General features: G+C 36.1%; 1 protein-coding gene across 1 annotated transcript in view; it reads left to right on the top strand.

Moving 5' to 3' along the window:
- Positions 1–20,075, top strand: part of LOC149772693 (adhesion G protein-coupled receptor A3-like) — a gene marked incomplete at its 3' end in the record, with an annotated part of 172,259 nt that overhangs the window by 119,982 nt on the left and 32,202 nt on the right. Inside the window, exon 4 of the mRNA XM_089947480.1 lies at positions 13,752–13,823. Coding sequence (XP_089803606.1) covers positions 13,752–13,823 — 72 coding nt within the window. The remainder of the gene's footprint in view (positions 1–13,751; positions 13,824–20,075) is intronic.

Genomic DNA, 20,075 nt, shown 5'->3' with positions numbered 1-20,075 from the left:
ATTTAAATTTTTGTCCGTTGAATTACACAGCACTGGTTGAAAATTTGATGTCCAATGTCGAGTTTTTAGATTGTATCTTTTGAATTATACTGCAGTTGTTGAAATTTTAAATCATAAGTTGAGATTTTCAATTTAACATGTTAAATCATTGATTGTGCTGAATGTTCTATTTCGTATGTTGAGTTTTCATATTGTATCTGTTGAATTACACAGCGGTGATTGGACATTTTATTGTGCTTGTTAGAATTGTTATTTTTATATGGTGAAATGATGTGTTAGTGTTAAAAGTAACATTACACAATGTCCACTTTAACATTTCAAAATAATATCGAGTATTAAGATAACATCATTCGTGTATTCAATTATGAGGCACCATTACATTTCATGCATTTACAGTTTGAAACTTACCATTTACATGTCGAGAATTACTATGAATTTCTTCGTTTAACATCGCTCTCGTAAACAGACCGCATTATTTTTAAACAAGGAGGCTGCTTATAGTTGCTGTGAAATTCAACAGATGAAATCTAAATACTCGCCACATGAAATGGAACTTTCATCACAAACAGTTGCATCATCATCATTGTAAAATAGGGATTCTCGACATATGATAGTGAAATTTCAACCACCGCTGTGTAATTCAAAATGTTACACTGTAAAATGTTGACATAGGAAATAGAACTTTAAACCACCACTGTATAATTCAACATATAAAATTTAAAATCTCCATCTTGAAAAGGGAACTTCAAGGACATGCAGTTTGATCCAGCACGTGATATTGGATTTCTTGACATACGATATAGAAATTTAAACTGCAACTTTCTCATTGAACCAGCTTTTGTCCGCTACGGTGCCTCATAATTTACAATGAGAAAATTCAATGGCTGAAAGACCCTTAGATGTACATGTTGTCATTGTAAGAGTATGTCTGAAGAACATGACCCAATAGCTTTGCATCAAGTTCAAAGATTGACTAGATGCAGCGTGGTGGGAAAATGTACTGATATTTACAATGGCTGAAGTTAGAGGCAGAAAGACCCAGTGATGTACATTTGTGTAAGAGTATATCAAATGAACAAATCACCGCTCCATTGGCCTAGGGGTTAGAGCGTCCGCCTCAGATGCGGGAGGTCGTGGGTTAGATCCCCAGCCGAGTCATACCAAAGACCTACAAAAATGGTACTAACAGCTGCCTGGCTTGGCGCACAGCATTAAGAGGTTAGTGTTGGGTGTCAGGATAATGTGACTGGGTGGGACATCATGCTACATGTCTGTGGCATGATGCCCCAGTGCTAGACATCACTATAAAGTGCCACACTACAGACATCATAACGATATGACTAAAAAATTGTTAAAGCTATGTAAAAAGTCCAAATCACACACACACACACAAAAATGAACAACTTTACCTTTCATTATTGCGGTCATTTCCAAGTGTAGCTGAATAAGCAGTGCATGTGACCTCGAAATCAAGACATGTTGAGAGTTAGACAAATGCTGTTTGCAAATTTGGACAAGTATTTTGGGGCAACTTGTTATGAGATTCAACAGAGAGCTAGAAGTTGCTAGAACTGATATTTCACATGGAACACTATCTGTGATGCTTAGCTTAGTGCATGGAGTAAGAAGTTTCCTGTGCCTGACATAATTCATTCTCACTTTAATGGACAAACAAGAGTTATATGTCAGTGGTGTAAAGAAGTCAGAAAATCAAACTCAGTGGCAGCCATTAGTTCTACTCATCTGGAAATTTAGCCACTTCAGGTATGCCCAATATGCTTCTGGTAGGGGATGCAACTTGGGACTCCTGTTTTCCAAATTGGTTTCAAGCTGATGAGCAGTATGTGCATCACTGCACCTAATTTAAAAATGTTATTATTCCTGAAAAATATCACAGATGATCTATGCACTTGACAGTTAATTGGAAGAAACGGTCTTATCTCAGATTCCTGGAAATTCTTTTCACTCAGTAGAGCACCAGTTCCTTTGAGATACTGTTGTTATATTTGCTATTTGTTGATGAAATTTTCAAGTATGATAGTGTTTGTCATGAGTTTAGCCAAAATATTTCATACAATCTGCCCTGAGGATGCTGATGTTCAGAGTTATTTTAAAATTTAAATAAAATATGGCTAGTTTTCTAAGTGTCTAAGGTTTCTGCAGCTATTTATGTCCTGTCAGCAGCTGAAATGTTATTGTTTAGTCTGAGATGTGGCAGACCTGTGTGGGGCTGTGGTTTGGGATAAAATAAGATATGCTAGTTGTTACAAAAAATAACCCAACAAGTAATATGGCATTGTTGTGGTAGATCATACAGTTTCTTAATGAATGCAAGAAAGTAATTATTTGTTTACATGGGACTAAAGGAGGGTAATTTTGAAATTGCAGAAGGATTTAGCTTTAGTTCTTTGGCATTTTAATAATATTTCTATGGTATGTGTTTGATGTATACTAAAGTGAAACCCCTCAAAACTGAAAAACTTTGGATGAAATTTAGTTTTGGGTTCTGAGAGGTTTTATGGTTTACTGTGGGTATCATGCAAGCATATCATCATTAATACCAGCTTTGATTTTTAACTTTTACCCCCTCCTCTAAATTAAAAATAAATGGTTATGCTCTTAATGTGATTTTAAAGAAATAGAATTTATGTGCATGAAATAGGGAAAGTGTCTCTGTGTGTGTTTGTGTGTGTGTTAAAAATCTAGTTTTAGCATCTCCTGCTGTACAGAAAGTCATATTGACATGTGGTGTTCACAAGAAGACATGTTCTGATGTCTTGTTGGGGCTAAATGAAAATGGATCTGCTGAGTCTTCCAATATGACTCTGTGTCAGACACAATGGCCGTTATCAAAATCTTATTTTAGCTACCCCTCTGAATGGATGGATATATCAGTATGGGAGGTAAAAGACTTCTCATGATGTCTACTTGGTCCTAAATGGTGCTGATCTGAAATTCACTATAGCTGACAACAACAACAACAACAATAATAATAATAATAATAATAATAATAATGTGGACTTGGAACAGGACCTAATCTTTAGAAGCTCTAAGTGCTTTACAATATAAGATAACATATAAAAACATACAGCGACAAGATTACAAAAACAAATGCCATGAAATTGCAAAACAAAATGATGCTGACAATAATTAAGGAAGTAAACATTATTAAGTCTTTAAGTCTGTTCTTGTAGTTGAAATAGGTGAGTTTTAAGAGTACTTTTGAATGAGATCATAGTCTCCTTGTGTCTAAGATATATGGGCAGTTCGTTCCATATAGATGGACCCTGGTATGCAAAATAACATTGTCTGTATGACTTCATGTTAAGAGTGGGAACAATGAGAATGCAAGTGAGGGAAGAGAAACATAATTTTCAAGATGGGGTCAAATAGGTATATTGGACTGGAGCCAGTCAACTAAATGTAGCATAGTGAACAGATTTTGTGTTTGATTCTGGATCGAATGTGTGGCCAGTGAAGTTTACAGAGAAGGAGGGAGGTGTGCTCAGATTTTCTGGTCACTAAGGATGATCCAAGCAGCTGTGTTTGGAACTTTTCGAAGTTTCTGTACTAGATACTGAGATGAACCAGATAAAAGTAAATTACAATAGTCAAGTCTTGTTAATTACTAAGACACACACGTGTTTTAGTGGCATCAGCCGAAATAAGATTGCAGATGGAGCTGTTGCATCTCAGCTCCAGATTTGCAGCCTTACATCTTGATGAGAGCATACTGTCACGAGTGTCACCTAGGTAGACATCTTGAAAGTCTTATTATCACTACTCCTCCTAGATGGAATGTTGACTCATGTGACTCACATGAAGAGTTTTTAGGATGTCTAGTTAGTCATAAATAAAAATGCCTCATCAACATGATGCAGATCCGATTTCTAATATTGCTACCATGGCAGCCATCTTGAAAATCATGTTATTGTTACTCCTTCTGAAAGGAAAGTCATATTGGCATGGGGCTCTTGCCAGAAGATTTTTAAAAATGTCTAGTTGATGCTAGAAGAAAATGGTGCTGATTTGACATAAAGTATGGCCACCATACTATCTGACCTGAAAATCTTATAATTTCTACTGTGCCCAGTGGAAAGTTGTATTGACATGGGTTTTTCACCCTAAGTCTTATTATGATTTCTAGTTAGTCCTGAATTAAGGTGATGCTCATCTAACTTCAGATATGGCCGCTACAATAAACATTTCAAAAATCTTTTCTGGGTCGTCATATTAACATGGGGTTTTCACGAGAAAATCTTATAATTATGTCTAGTTTGTTGAAATGAAAATGGGGCCAACATTGCATTCAGTATCAATTCCACAATGACTAATTTTTGAAAATCTTATCTCTTAAAATTGCTTAAGCTCATGAGAGATGGTTTCGTCACTCAGCATTTGAAAAGAAGAAATGATCTTGTCTTGAATTCCTGGAAATTCTTTTCAGTCAGTAGAAAGTCAATACCCATTAAGAGACTCTTGTTTTTTATGTATTGTGGTCTTTAATTTCTGATTTTGAAGGGGGCTAGGCAATGATTATCAACTGTGCTGGCATTTCTGCAAGTGGTGGTGAGGGTGTGATCTGTCATATAATCGATACCAAATGAACAGAGCTAGAGAGAAAACAATAAAAGTGTCATTGAGAGATTAACTGTGCCCTCAAAGATAACATATAAATCCACCATTAAAAGATAAAATAGCTATTGCATTGGCACATTGACGAGTCAGCTTTATGTTAAACCTAAAACTTAAACAGGATTGCATTGTATTTCTCAGTCAGATCCTGTAGTTTTGAAACGTCCTGAGCACAAGAACTCTGCTTGTGTCAGTCAGGTATTCTATTCCTGTCGGTCAGGTCCTGCAGTCATGAAACTTCTGACCACAAATATTCTATTCCTGTCGGTCAGGTCCTGCAGTCATGAAACTTCCGACCACGAGTATTCTATTCCTGTTGGTCAGGTCCTGCAGTCATGAAACTTCCGACCACGAGTATTCTGTTCCTGTTGGTCAGGTCCTGCAGTCATGAAACTTCTGACTATGAGTATTCTATTCCTGTCGGTCAGGTCCTGCAGTCATGAAAACTTCTGACCACAAGTATTATATTCCTGTCGGTCAGGTCCTGCAGTCATGAAACTTTTTGAGTGCAACATTGTAATTGTGCTCAGATTTTAAGATATTTTAATTTTATATAACTGTGCTCACAGTGAATAAGGAAACACAAAACATTGCTTGTGATCTAATAATTTCTATCTGTGCATCCTTGCCAAATTACTATGATATTAAAAATCTCTTAGTAGGGTTTCTGATATTGTTTCTAAAATTAATACCCCTACCTCTTGGGGTGGCAGAGTACTACAGTATATCAAGCCATGGAGCAGCTCAGTATGATGTCATATCTGGGTGCATTTTCCAACACTTAATTAAATTAATGTTCATAACACGGCATACATACTATTATGGACTGAAACCTTCTTAGTTTATTTAGCTAAAAGCAAATGCAAGATCTACCAAAAATGACTCTTAGGTGTCCATTAAACTCTAACGGCAAAATATCTTAATATACTGGCTGCCATTCTGAATAGTGTAGCTGTTTGGATGAGCATGATGATTACACAAGTTCCAAAGCTTCAGAGTATACGAGTTTTACTCAAGACTGTAGTATTGGTTTCATAACGATGGAACCAGGAATTATGTATATAAAACTTTTGTAAGGATGTACCCTCTTGGTAAAAAGGGTGGCTAATTAAATTTGGCTGTCGCTATCTAGAGCATGACCTCCCTCAGTTTTACAGCCCGATGTGAGTGGATATATAGAATATCAACTTAGAACTGAGCATAACTTTTGAGAAGAAATAAGACAATATGAGCCCCCTTTTGACAAGAGAATAACAATTTAATCGATGTCATAAACTAATAGTGTCAGATTCAATTCAAGCAAATTTATGTTACTGAATTTCAATAGCAGTGATCTGTTATTGATTCATTTCATCATGATAATGAGAGTGGTGAAACAAGCACAATGTCCATGCCTGATTTGCATCACTTTGCATTGTTTTCTGTCTTCTTGTATCCCACATCTTCCCACCTTCACATGTATACATTTGATTTTTCTTGATCCTTCTATCCTAACCGCTTGATCTCTTATCCGGACTTTCGTCTTTCGGACTGTCCCAGACTGTTCCAAAGAGCCGTTTCCCTTAATGCTGTTCTTTCCAAGAAAATGTGCATCCTAGCACTAAAGGCCTGTCTTTGCCTACAAGACAGCCACCTGGTCCCCTTACTTGTCTTAACTAGGAAGAACTACTTTTTGCTTTTCTCTGGAGTCAGACAAGTCTTGCTCCTCTGGCAGGAAAAATCTGGGACTGAGGAAATTTGTCCAAATTTGTTACTTTAAATTCAACATTTCTTCCAGGGTGTACGCCTTAAGTTAAACTGACCGATCGTAATCAGCCGTTCCTAACTTTTTCCAAGATAATTATCTCATTTGTCAGATTTTGACAGCCTAGAATCAGAGTCTTAAACACATACTAACTTTCTTTTGTTAAATGACTATTCAACATGGCTTTCCCATTAAGCGGATATGGTCAGCATCTTAATGTTTACTTTCCCAGGACAGCATTGTGATGCCCAGGTCATTTCTAAATTAGACGTATATGCTGGTCTCCCCCTCCCCCATGAAATGTACCAACTGACATGGGAAAAGGTCAAAGTGACCCTTCACATAAAACCTTGCTGGCTTGACTGTACTAAAATTTTAATGTTCAGTGTATTCACTTTTAATGTTCAGTACTTACTCTAAATTCGACATATTACAGCTTTCAAGACAGTAAGTGAAAATTTACTTGAAATGACACAATTGTTGTGTTGTAAAGTTTTACTTAATTTATGGAGCAAACCATCTTCTTGTTAAAATTGTATACACTCTACAGTTAAATGATGAAAACAAGTGTGTTTAAGCAATACTGACATCATCCTGAATGGACAGTTTTGATAGTTTGTGTTAGAAGCCAGTCTTTTATGAGTGCCATGTTTACTAAGGATATAATAATGCCAACAAGTGATTGATTCTTACCCGTTACATTGCTCTAATAGTTTGGTCTATAATTTTATTTTAGCTTCACTCACTGTTGGCAGCAGTGTATGTTAATAGCAGTTTAATAATGCCTTGTAATGAAGTTAAATAACTACCGGTACACTTCATTATGCCTGTAGCGACATCAGATACTTTGCAGACATACCATGCTTTTCACTGCTTAGAGAAAAACTACAAATGTAAATTTGTATTCTTCACACTGATATTGGCTAAAATTGAAGATTAGCTGATATTTAATGAGGCTATCAGGGGATAAACACTTTAAGATTTCTCCAGAGCTATTTATAATATTTGCAGTTTTTAGCTTAGACTGGTCCAACAAAAAAAAACTTTGAATTATAGAAACTGCCTTTATGGGTGTAACTGTGATTTTTACATGTCTTTTAATTAAAATTCCAGGCTAGATGCACCAGGCTGTACCATCTTTTAGAGTGATAAATTTCTTGTAAGTTCTATGCTAGAAATGAAAATACAGAGGGAACTCCCCCTTCCTAATAAGAAAGAGGGAAGGGGTGTTTTTCTAAGTTAAGGAAAATTTAACAAAGTAAGGAAAACAGGGCTTAAGATAAAATGCACATTTTTCTGTCATTAGATTGTCAAAAGTTTTACATACTTGAATGTCAATCCCACAACCGTGTGCCCTTGAAAATACGGTCCTTTTTTAATTGAATCACAAACCCAAGTGAGGTTCATTATCTCCCTTGTTTATGCTTGCAGATTTCTGCTATTTAACAGTCATTGATGTATCAGTCATATGATTAGTTGCAAATGAAATGAATATTTAAACTCATCAAGGCTGGGATTTTTTACTCGTTTTCATTTATAATGGTGGTAATTGTTTCTTTATTTTCAATTAAATCCAAGTGCATTTGATTCAGTGGGACTGTCATATTGAAATTGCAGGGATATGCAAGAAAAGTTTGTGGATTGGCCATTAGGTCCTTGTATTGGCCAATGGATAAAATTTGGACTTCTCTTTTTCCTCCTTATTGTGTCCAAGTTTTTTGCTTGCTGGTCCACATTTAATCCAAATCCCAGATTTACTAAATTTTTGCAACAAATTGTCAGTTAGTGTCATGCCTGGTGAGGTCTGATTTAGATCTGATCAGAGAGGGAATCTAAAATGTGGACAAATACTTCATTGCTAGAACAACCATTATTTTTACTAAAGAAAAATTGGTTTAAAATTATTTTGCAGGTTCGAACCCCAGCTGAGTCATACCAAAGACTTATAAGCATATTACTAGCATTTGCTTTCACTTGCATCAAGAGGTTAGTGTAAGGACTAGTTGGTCTGGTGTCAGGATCATGTGACTTGGTTGGACATCATGCTACATGTCTTTGGCATGTTGCCCCAGTGCTAGACATCACTGTAAACTGTCACACTGCAGACATTGAAGTGGTATGACTACAAAATTGTTAAAACTACATTAATTATCCATAATCACACACACACACACACACACACACACACTATCCTGATCTATGTTGACATCAGAGGCCCTGGAAGAAGGGTTAATCATAATGCAAAATTGCATCTTTAATATCAGTAATACAAAACCTGTTGTTATTGCTTAGCTGGTACTTTTTTCTGGTCAGAAACACCCCAATTCATTAACAAGAATGTCTCCTCCCATTAGCATAAACCAGAAGATTCTGGAATACAAGTTTGCCCTTGGTCCAACCTGTATATACTTTGCTCATGCACACTGTCCATCATTCTTTTTCTGGTCACAGCCATTACAGACTGTTTAAATTCTGCATCATGGAGAAATTACCTTTGCTTCATGTTTTATGTCATGATTTTAGTTTTCTCTCTATGTGCATCGTTTTTATGGTGTAGAATTATCACTGATCAAGAATTTTTTGAGCTCTCTTGAGAGCTATTAGCATTTGTATTGCTTATGTTTGGTATATGCTTGAATCTAGGCTCTTATCCTACAGGGGTGTTAGCATAGCTATTTATTATTGTTGAGATTTTATTTGTAGCTCAGTTGGGATATTTAGCAAATATTCATCATCCTTGATGAATTTGGTCTGTATTAATTTTGTTTATAGTTTTATTTTCTTCTTTTAATGTGATCTGTACTGTTTTTATCTTGGAAAACCAGGTCACATGCCAGATTTTCCCTTTATGTTGCCTGATTAATTATCAAACACCAGTTTAGTCTTAAAATTAGTATTGGATAGTATTCCTTTTTAATTTCCTTTTTATTGCCAATCTTATTAACATGTTTTTTTTGCTGAATTGGTCATTGCCTGTTCTTAAATAAGGATGGTCAACTCTTTTTAAATTAAGTAGCATTTTGTGGTTTTATTGTGTTAATTAAATTTCATCTGTGAAATCTTATTACATTTATTGTTTATTACAGTAATGAACCATATTTCACATTTTCTTTTAATGTGAGGTGTACTGTTTTTATCTTGGAAAGACAGGTAGCACACCAGTTTTTCCATTTATGTTATGCATTTAGCTATCAAACACAAATTTATTTTCAACTTAGCATTGCTTCTTTTTGTATAAAAACATCATCGATTGTTTTCATTCTCTGAGAGAATACCTAGAAAAGGTGAGTTCTGTCTGTTGGTTCACATAAATACATTTATATATTTATATAGAATTTTTGGAATAAATCTTCTTTACAGCATTCTCTTTCAGCAGTGGCTAGGCAGGTCAGTGGTGAGTATGCCACAGGAAAGATCCCTGGGATGCCCACCCCACTTGCCTATCCCTTGTAAGGTGAGGTCTGGAACCTCATTGAATTTAGTCCTATATAATGAAGCCAATGAGTTCCTTCCATATCTTCTCAGAAATTACTACAGGTTTTCTTCTATGGGTCTCTAGTGTATCAGAGAAAGATTACCATAGTCTCTTTAGAGACTGTGGGTTCATGGGTCCAGGTCTCCCAAAGGAGGTTATAAACAGATGGAGATGTTGTTGTTGTTGAAGGGTTTAACGCCATTTTTCAGCACACGATAGGCTATACATGGCGGCCAGTATTAATGACGGAGGAAGAACCCGGGAAAACACCAGAAAGAACCACCGACCCATGAGAAGCTACTGGCAGGCTTTCTCACATACCCACATTAGCCGAATCTGAGACTTGAACCCACACAGACAGAGGTGAGATGGCAGTGATCCGTAACAGAGAGCGCTTTAGACCACTTGGCTACTTGGGGCCCCAACAGTTGGAGAGTGTGTCATGTTTTCCCATTACAGCAGAGCATTATCTACTCCATTCCATGGGGCAGAGCGCGAGTGCTGCCCTCTCTTTGATCCTCTCTACTAACCCACAGCTTGATATAGGCTGAAAGTGGGATGTGCCCAACCCCCACTCCACCCACCTCACAATGAGACCCTTGGTCTGCATCAAGCTTTATGGTTCCTATGCATTCCTGGCAAAGTAAACCTCCTACTTGGGATGTCAAAGCAACTCAAGTGAATATTTCCATGGGTACCCGGGCCTGCTTCATAGTTTTGACATTGGACACATTACAACAGAAGGCTAGTCACTAGTACCTACAGTTGTCAAAAATTTAGAAAACTTCTACTGAGTATCCATTGATCCTAATGGTTATCTGGGTACCCATTGATCCTAATGGTTATCTGGGTACCCATTGATCCTAATGGTTATCTGGGTACCCATTGATCCTAATGGTTATCTGGGTACCCATTGATCTAATGGTTATCTGGGTACCCATTGATCCTAATTATTATCTGGGTACCCTGTCTAAGGGTAATTGTATTAAATGTGTACAGATATGATGTTAAGTCCACATTTTTTGATTCACAGTATCTATAAATGTCCCTACCTAATGTCATCTGGTACAAAGTCCAAGAATCTGTTCTGGCATAAAGGCCAATGGCTGGGTCCTGTCTACCATAAAGATGGATACCAGCTTTGGTATCTCTCTTCTGTAGTTAGTCTCCATATTTCTTATGGCAGTTGAATCGGGTGGGTTTAAAAGAAAAGGGCACTCCATTCAGGGCTAGATCAGGGCAGGCATTGGGGGATGGGTTTCCAAAATATCAAAAGGGCCCAGACTTTCCTGGTAAGGGCACCAAAGCAAAAGTATATATGTCTATTTACTCAAAGTGTGCATAATACCCATTCAACATGCACAAGAATAAAATGATAATCAAATTTCAAATGGCGAGTGACTGTATGTTTGTGTACCCCCCTCGATCCAGCTACGCCTTTCTTCGTAAGGGTGTTGTAAAGAGGTTGCTCAGTTCACTGAAGGTCACTAGCCATCCTGATCCTCCTGTTCTTGGTTGATCCAGCTAGAATCCCTCAGACTAGGTAACAATGCTACAATTGGTCCATTTTAACCATGCTGAGTCTTCTACCCAACCTAAGAAATCAGAGCTTACTCCCTGTCCAGATTTTATCTCTGGTGCAGATTCATTTCCTCAGAAACAGGATTAGTCTGTGTCCTTTAAGACAAAGTTTATCCTGTCCCTGTTGGAGGCACTCAGAGCAATTAACACATTGTTGGATTTTCTTTCTCTGCAGGTTATGTGGATTTCCACCATCATATGATTGGTGGCCAAATAGGGGCTGTTTCTGACTGGAGTCCCAATGCATGCTCCTGAAATCTCATTCCTATCAGTTTGAAGACACATCAGATTCAGGGTGCGTTACTCATCTGGAATGAAAAGTCTGATTCTTCATGGCTTTTTAACATGGGAATTAACTTCCTCATGAACCAGAACTATGTGTGGGTTCCATTGAATTGGATAGATCAAATTCTGGCACTCTCAGAGGCAGTGCTGGAAAGATAAAACTTTGTCTGCTCACCTTTACTTGTCCATAAAGCCTTCTCCGTTACACATTTAACTCAACAAAGCACAGGCATTTTTTTTTTTGGGGGGGGGACGACCCGTGGTTGTGTATTAACATGTGGACCAGAGTGACTCCAATATTCTATTCCATGGACCTTTCCCTAAACAATGTGTACATTCAGTTTTCCATTTTTGATCAAGTATAACAAGAGCATCATACTACCTACGTGATAAATTCAGCTGCACAATAGTGACGGGTAAGTTAGTGCTGCTCTTAAAATGTAGATTATTTTGATGGTAGGGGCAATATTAATTTTAATTATGCGTTACTTACCCATGGCTATCATTGCTTGCACTCATCTCTCTCCACTCTGATGTCCTGGTGGAATCATTGTCTCAGGAAAAAATGACTATTCTATGCATGTTCAAAGCCAGGTGCATGAGTGCATTGTCGGATACTGGCAATTTTCCACTTTTTGGGAGGATGTATTCACATCGAATGGACTGTGTTTTTTAGGCATGAAAAAGTATAAATCTGCACAATAAGAATGGGTAATTATTGCATAATTAAAAGTAGTTTTACCCTGCCACTTGCATTTTACCCACCACCAATCAACTATATTTTTTTAACTCGAATGAGTTAAAGATGTTGTTCATTGCATTGACAGTAGTTTGTTACATTTTGCAAGTCACCTTGAGATTTTATTCACTAAATTTGTAATTTGATACTTGTATTCCTTTGGAAAGGGGCTTCATCTCAAGTTAAAGCTGGCTTAAAGTTTTTGTTACAGTTTGAGTTATCTCCTCCTAAATGCTGCTACTTACTACTATGACTACAATTATTGTGATATTTACTACCACCCAGAATCTGGACTGCACCGGTGGCCTGGTGGTTAGAGTGTCCGCCTCAGATGCAGGAGATCGTGGGTTCAATCCCCAACCGAGTCATACCATAGACTTATAAAAATGGTACTAACAGCTGCCTCGCTTGGTGCTCAGCATTAAGAGGTTAGTGTTAAGACTGGTTGGCCGTGATTCAGGATAATGTGACTGGGTGGGACATCATGCTACATGTCTGTGACATGATGCCCCAGTGCTAGACATCACTATAAACTGCCACACTGCAGACATAGTGATATGACTGAAAAATTGTTAAAGCTTCAGTAAAAATCCAAATCACACACACACACACACAGACACCCAGAGTCTATTCTAGAACCGAATTGAGAAGGATTTTAAAATGTTTACGTGGTCAGCAGTATTAAATTCACGTACATCAGATGTAATTAGACTAATGCAGCATGCACCTGTAATATATGTTGTTTAAATCTCTCCCTTCAGAACTGTGGAAAAAACATTTTAGCATGAGTGATGCAATTTCCTTAGTGCCAGTAATCTGAAATAGCTTACCATTAATATTCATGAAACCTGAAGTTACTATAGTTTCATTCCACACATCATTGTGAATTTGATCCATTCTGTAAATCGGTACATTTTCAGGTCAGCGTCATTAAACGTAGCTGAAAGTACATAATTTGTTTAAAATACTTCATGGGCAAACTTTTAGCTACATTTAATGATGCTAAATGAAATACAGATAAGATCAGATTTGTGATGCTGTGTGGAACGACTTGAAAAAGATGAAGCTGATGTAATTGTTCTGGGCTTGTTTTATACTCTGAATTGGCTTGTATATGGATGAAGGATGGAAAATTTTAAAAAATCTGCAATTCGCCTTTTACTTCGCATCAACTTACAGACCAGCAAATACATATTAATATTAATATTGGTATTATTAAAGTCAAAGTTTGGGGTCCAGTAATTGCATTTTATGTGTGCACAATTGTAGTCAGTTTTGTCATTTCTTTGCAGGGATATATCCTACAACAAGATATCAAGTGTGAACAGCAGCATCTTTGCAGGTCTTTCAAGTTTAACTAAACTGTAAGTAGACACCAGATATTTATCTAAGATCTTATGCAAATTAGACTTAATATCTAGTTAATAGTTCTGTACAAACTGATCTATCTGGAATACCCTCAGCATGCACTTGGGTGTAGAATAGGCCTATTGTGCCTTCCTTTGTGCTGTAACAGGCAACTAACGTAGGTGGCCTTTTTGCCATGGCGTGCATCATGTGACACTATTTGAATTGAGAAGGTCTTGGACTTGATTTTTTTAAAAAGAGTTTATTGTAATATATAAAAGTTAAGTTCATATTTTAAGGAGTTCACCCTTATTTGTCTTTATCTTGTTTTCTGTGCCTTTTTGTGTTGTTACTTGAATGTTCTGAGCACTTTAGAGCCAGAATTTTGCTGATGTGCCAATGGTTTCTATATAATCAACATTCTGTTCTTATGTTACGTGTTTAGGCTCGAATAAACAGTAACACAAGAAAGAGTGAAAACAACGAGCTTTGAAAAAGTATAATTATTTCTCTGGAAAATTCTGTAAAATAAAAAAAAGATGAACTTAAGGTTTTAAGAATCAAAACCAAAAATAATCCAAGAATGATCCACAGATACAGTTTTGAAGTCTTAATAACAAAATGTTCTAATGATTTCAAGTTCAAGTCCCAACAAAGAATCCAAGATGGTAGACGATGACGTATGCTGTAACCTGTAGTGTTGAAGTTGACAGTTTTGGAAATCTGAATACATTTTTTATAAGAACTGTCTTTGATTAAGAATCTCACATGAGCACACGTATTTTCCAGGAAAAAGAAAATTAATCCTTTTGAATCCAAGTAATTTGAAATAACTCCAAACAGCACAACATACACCTTCCAGTGTAAAGAAAAAACCCAGCTACTACTGGAAATATCTCTCCAAAACAAAGGTTATATCGTATTCTAAAATGCAAAAAAGGGGGTCACATGTTCCAGAACCTCATTGAAATTATATACTTGTTAAAGATCATGTACACCCAGTGTGGCTCTAAGAAATAAAAATTTTAAAAAATGTTCACATCTTAAACACACAGTCCCATCATGGCCTTGACAACAACCAATCATTTTAAAATAAAAATAGAACTCATTTACATGGTTGTTCCCAATTTTGAATCAAGGTCATGATCTAGATCTGCACCTAGTGTTTACTAAAACAGTCAAGGTCAAACTATTTTCTGGAAAAAGTATAATTTCCTGTGAATAAATTTACATTACTATAGTATGTAATGAAATTATTTTTTTTTACAAATGATAAACAAACAATTAAATTGAAATAAATATATATTATATCAGATATAATTAAATCCAATATACCTAACACTGTCTTGAGCCTTGGTTTGGATTGTCTAATTCTGTGAATGGTTCAGATTTGAGAGAAATTTCACACATGTTGTTCTTGTATAGAGCTTAGAAATTTGGATAAAATCAGATTTTATAAAGAAACTAAATGACAGATAATTTTGTCAGATAATATTATTCCTGCTACACACTAATCCCTTTTGACAAGCATCAAATTCATGCAGGAAAAGCCTTTAAACCAGACGTATGACCTCTGATTATTTAATATGATGTAACTCTAAAATATTTGAACCTGTATAAAGGTCAGACATGAAATTTTTTAAAAAAAACAATTGTTTTTCTTTGTTAGTGTCAAATATGAAAGTTTTAAATATCTCTTCCAGTGTTTGGGATCTTATTGGGACAAGTGTAGTACAGTAAGATTATATAAATATTAGGACAAGTGGAATCTACTGACAAATATTGGGACAAGTGTAGTACATCAAGATTATATAAATACTGGGATAAGTATGATAAAGTTGTACTGTATACATATTGGGTCATGGGTAAAAATAGAGTGACAGATATTGGGACAAGTGTAGTACAGTGATATATATTGGGACAATTGTAGTACAGCAGTATTATGTGAATGACATATAAATATTGGTAAAACTGAATTGTTTTAGGATAAGTGAAAAAATAAGTGCACAAATATTAAATGTCATATGATGGAGCTTTTGTTTTTACTGAATTTGATTTCACCAGCAATGTCCAAGTTGACTACAATAGCATATACTGTACAATTCACTGTTGTGATACCAGTTTAAGCAGAAAATTAAATGTGTGTCAAGTTCAGATGCTTGGCTTTGGCATTGGATGATGAAGTAAACAGGTATGATTATACTGGTTCTGGAAAGATCACTTGTAGTAAAATTTCCAGTAATTTCATTCAAATACACTGATTTGCATGCAGAGGTTCAGTTGGCTGGAAGGCTTTTTTGTATAACTCTGTGTCCATTACATGTTATGCATCATGTGCCATGCATCATCAACAGTTGCTGTTGTGAACTTCTTTTCAAAAGATAATTTTGAGCATATTTACCACAGATCATATTGGCATGTAGAATTTTCATTTGTACAAGCAATGCCAATCTGCTTTCAAGTATGGCCACTGTTGCTAAAAAAATATTTAAAAACCATTAAAAAAAACTTGTTCTCAAAAACCACAGAACAGATTGTGATCAAAATTGACAGAAAGCATCCTGGCTGGAAGATATTTAAAGTTTTTACAAATGATGCTGAACTGCCTTCAAATATGGCTGCCATTATAAATAGAACACCTTAACATGACCTCTACAAAACTCCAGGTAGAATTTGACAAAACTTGACAGGAAGCATCCTGACATAGGAGCCTTTCAGTATTGGACATGGATACTGACATAAAGTATCCTGTTGTAGTGCCTTTCAGTATTGGACTTAGATACTCACATAAAGCATCCTGGGATAGGGGCCTTTCAGTATTGGACATGGATGCTGACATAAAGCATCCTGGGATAGGGGCCTTTAAGTATTGGACATGGATATTAACATAAAGTATCCTGACATAAGGGCCTTTCAGTATTGGACATACATAAAGCCTTCTGGGATAGTGGCCTTTCAATATTGGATATGGATTATGATATAAAGCATCCTGATGTTAGGGCCTTTCAGTATTAGACATGGATACTGACATAAAGCGTCCTGACATAAGGCCTTTCAGTATTGGACATACATAAAGCATTCTGGGATGGGGCCTTTCAGTATTGGATATGTTAGAAAGCATCCTGACATTAGGGGCCTTTCAGTTTTAGACATGGATACTGACATAAAGCATCCTGACAAGGCCTCTCAGTATTGGACATACATAAAGCATTCTGGGATAGGGGCCTTTCAGTATTGGATATGGATTATGATGGAAAGCATCCTGATGTTAGGGGCCTTTCAGTATTAGACATCGATACTGACATAAAGCATCCTGACAAGGCCTCTCAGTATTGGACATGGATACTGACATGCCATCAAACATGCATGTAGATACACAAAATTAGAGAAACTTTGAAACAGTTGTTTTCATAACATATGCATTCAACAGCATTGGAAACATTTCTACACAAAGCATCCTGCTGACCGAGATTACATAAAGCATCCTGCTGACTGAGATTTCCTGGTCAACTGCACTTTCATTGGTCTGTTAGGCAGTTGTCAGCCAGGTGTACAGTTGCAGTCCTCCATGGGTCTCATGTGTGAAATGTGTCCACGTTAGTTCCTGTCATTACTATGATAGTCTTGGCAAATTTAAACTTTATGTTTAATGTTCTGGATTTCTTGAAAATATGTAGAAAAATTAAGGAATTAAATTACCAACTTTTGGAGGGTTTTGAATGCCAGGTGTGTTTTGAAATGTTTCCCTTACTCTGTTTTCACCAGCATTTTTGATTGGTTGTTTTCTAAAGAATGATTATATACATCAGTATTGTTTAAACTTTGAATGACTTATGAGAGATCCAATTTTGAGCTTGATGTAGAAAGCAAGAAAATATTTTGTAGCAGTATTAATTTAATTTGGACCTTTTATTTACTTTTGATATTTTTTTAATGTTGGATGAAAAATCAAAATGCTGATTGTCTTGTTATTTTGGAATGTGGTAATTTTTGAAAGAACAAAATCAGATTTTAAAAAATTAAAAATTAAACTGGCAGGGTAATGCATCTGCATGTACACATCTAGCAGAGTTAATAATCAGGTTTCATTAAATTACAGTAAACCCTCATTACACCACTCTTAACTTTACATTGGTTCTCCTGAGGGCCCTGTTACATAAACAGAATACTTTTTAAGAATGAAAGCCTCATTACACTGAACAATTTGATTTGTATGGACCCTTGAAATGGTTCATTGTAATGGGAGACTACTGCATTTGCTAATTTATATGTACTGTCTAAACTCTTGGGGGTTACAAGAACTTAACTTTACTGAGGCTTGGAGTGAGGTGCTGGAGGAGGTGGTGGTGTATATTTTCTCCTCTTAGTAAAGAGGAAAAAGATTGTTTACAGGAAATGAAAACCTAATCAATCATAGAGAACTATTTGTAATCAGATGGTGTAAATATAGATAGCTTCATGGAATTTGATTTACACATTTTTCAGTTCAGGTAAATTGTACTTGTAAACCTCATTAAAATGGTTGAATCTGTAATTTCTGTGTTTAAAGATACAATGTATATAATATATGTGCTCACATATGAGAATAGTCCAACTGCAAACTATACAGACCCAGCAGCTCAGGATGTTTGTTGTTGATAGCCTCACTCCTCTTACAAGTGAGCATATACAGTACTACCTACAAGCTGAATCCAAGTGTAAACAATATAGGCCCTGAGCTGCCATCACATAATGTGGAGGCATCTCAGGGTATAAATTTGTTCTACTGATTAGTTCAAAGACAGACCCTGATATTTTAGTGCATATTGTGATGACAGGTTGGGGTCCATGTTGTGTGTAGTTGAAGTCAACTTGTATGCAATTATATTCTTTTAAAGTAAGTGGCTTCATTTATACCTGGCTGAAGATCATTTCATACAGTAACATCCCTTCCCTGACGAGGATATGGACTTGTCAGATGGTTGATCTTAAGGAGGAAAAATGGTAGAAATATACTGCTTTGATGTAGCGTGAATAGGTCTCCTGTCTGGAGGCATACCTTTTGTAATTATCTATGCCCTTTTAAGATGGCACCACTTTATTTATCATTCGTGGGGATGGCTGCCTTAGAAAAGTTATTTAAGTCATATTTATGTGTCGTGAGTAAGTACCCTACTTCCGAGTTCTCTACTGTCAATATCGTATATGATACACCAAAGTGGGTGGTATTACAGAAATTTAACATGTAGCTAGCTCTACAGCAATACCATATAGACTTGCATTATGATATAGACTGGGAATAAAACTAAATTTTGAAACCCAATTTTTTCAGGACAAAAGGTACTGGTTTCTGGAACCAGAGTTTGTATCTGGATTTTAGACATTTTGGCATAAGATTTAAAGCAGACCAGTCTAAACTGCACATGAGTAGGTGAACCTTTGCAAAAAGTAGTATAAGTTTGAGATTTCAAGTTACAATTAGCCAGGACATGAAAATCGTGGGTCCAATATGAAATAGAAAGAAAAACAAAACAAAAAAAGACAAAATTTTACCCGTTTACTCATTTGTGAGCAAAATAGCCGTTTGAAAATGTCCTTTATACAGAAAATCTCATGGAAGCAGATGTATTTGGATGTATTCAGAAGTTACCAAAAAATATGTTTCCTACTATGCGCAAATGGATAGAATGACTTCACTTGAATTCCCCCAGCATTTAAGGAATTCAAAATTTTAGCACTAATGGTCATATACACCAAAACCAGCTTATAATGGGTAGACTGCTGTCCATCCATCTGTATGTTAGTACACGCTTGCTATTGCTACTCCTCCTCGTCTACATGGAGGTTTTTTCATATATTACCATTATCTTTTTTTTTTCATATATATTTGCCAGAATTTTAACTTTGTGTACGTTTTTTATTTTGTCATATTGTACTTCATGTTTATATTTAATTGGTCAGGTTTATCATCCAAGTTATTTTTGTGCTGATATTTTTTGCATGTTTGAACATCTACCTTTAGCCATACAGTCACTATTGTGCTGATGTGCCATAAAGGTCTTCTACAACCAAACAAAGAAATCATTGAACTTAAATATTTAACTCATCTGGTAAGTTGTCAATAAAAAGTGTGCCATTCAGGCATCCATTATTGCTGCCACAGTGGCTATCTTGAAAGTCCTGTTATCATTAGTCCTCAATGGATGGTCATGTATCAACATGGAATTTTCACTAAAGGAGGTCTTGTTGCTCCAAAATTAAAATGTTGCCTTCTGGAAAACCAATAGGGC

The sequence above is a fragment of the Sinohyriopsis cumingii genome, unplaced genomic scaffold (genome assembly GCF_028554795.1).
Source record: "Sinohyriopsis cumingii isolate HCF-2022 unplaced genomic scaffold, ASM2855479v2 utg001246l, whole genome shotgun sequence".
In the NCBI taxonomy this organism is placed as follows: Eukaryota; Metazoa; Mollusca; class Bivalvia; order Unionida; family Unionidae; genus Sinohyriopsis; species Sinohyriopsis cumingii.
Note: the sequence above shows the minus strand (reverse complement) of the source record. Positions and strands in the feature narration are given on the sequence as shown.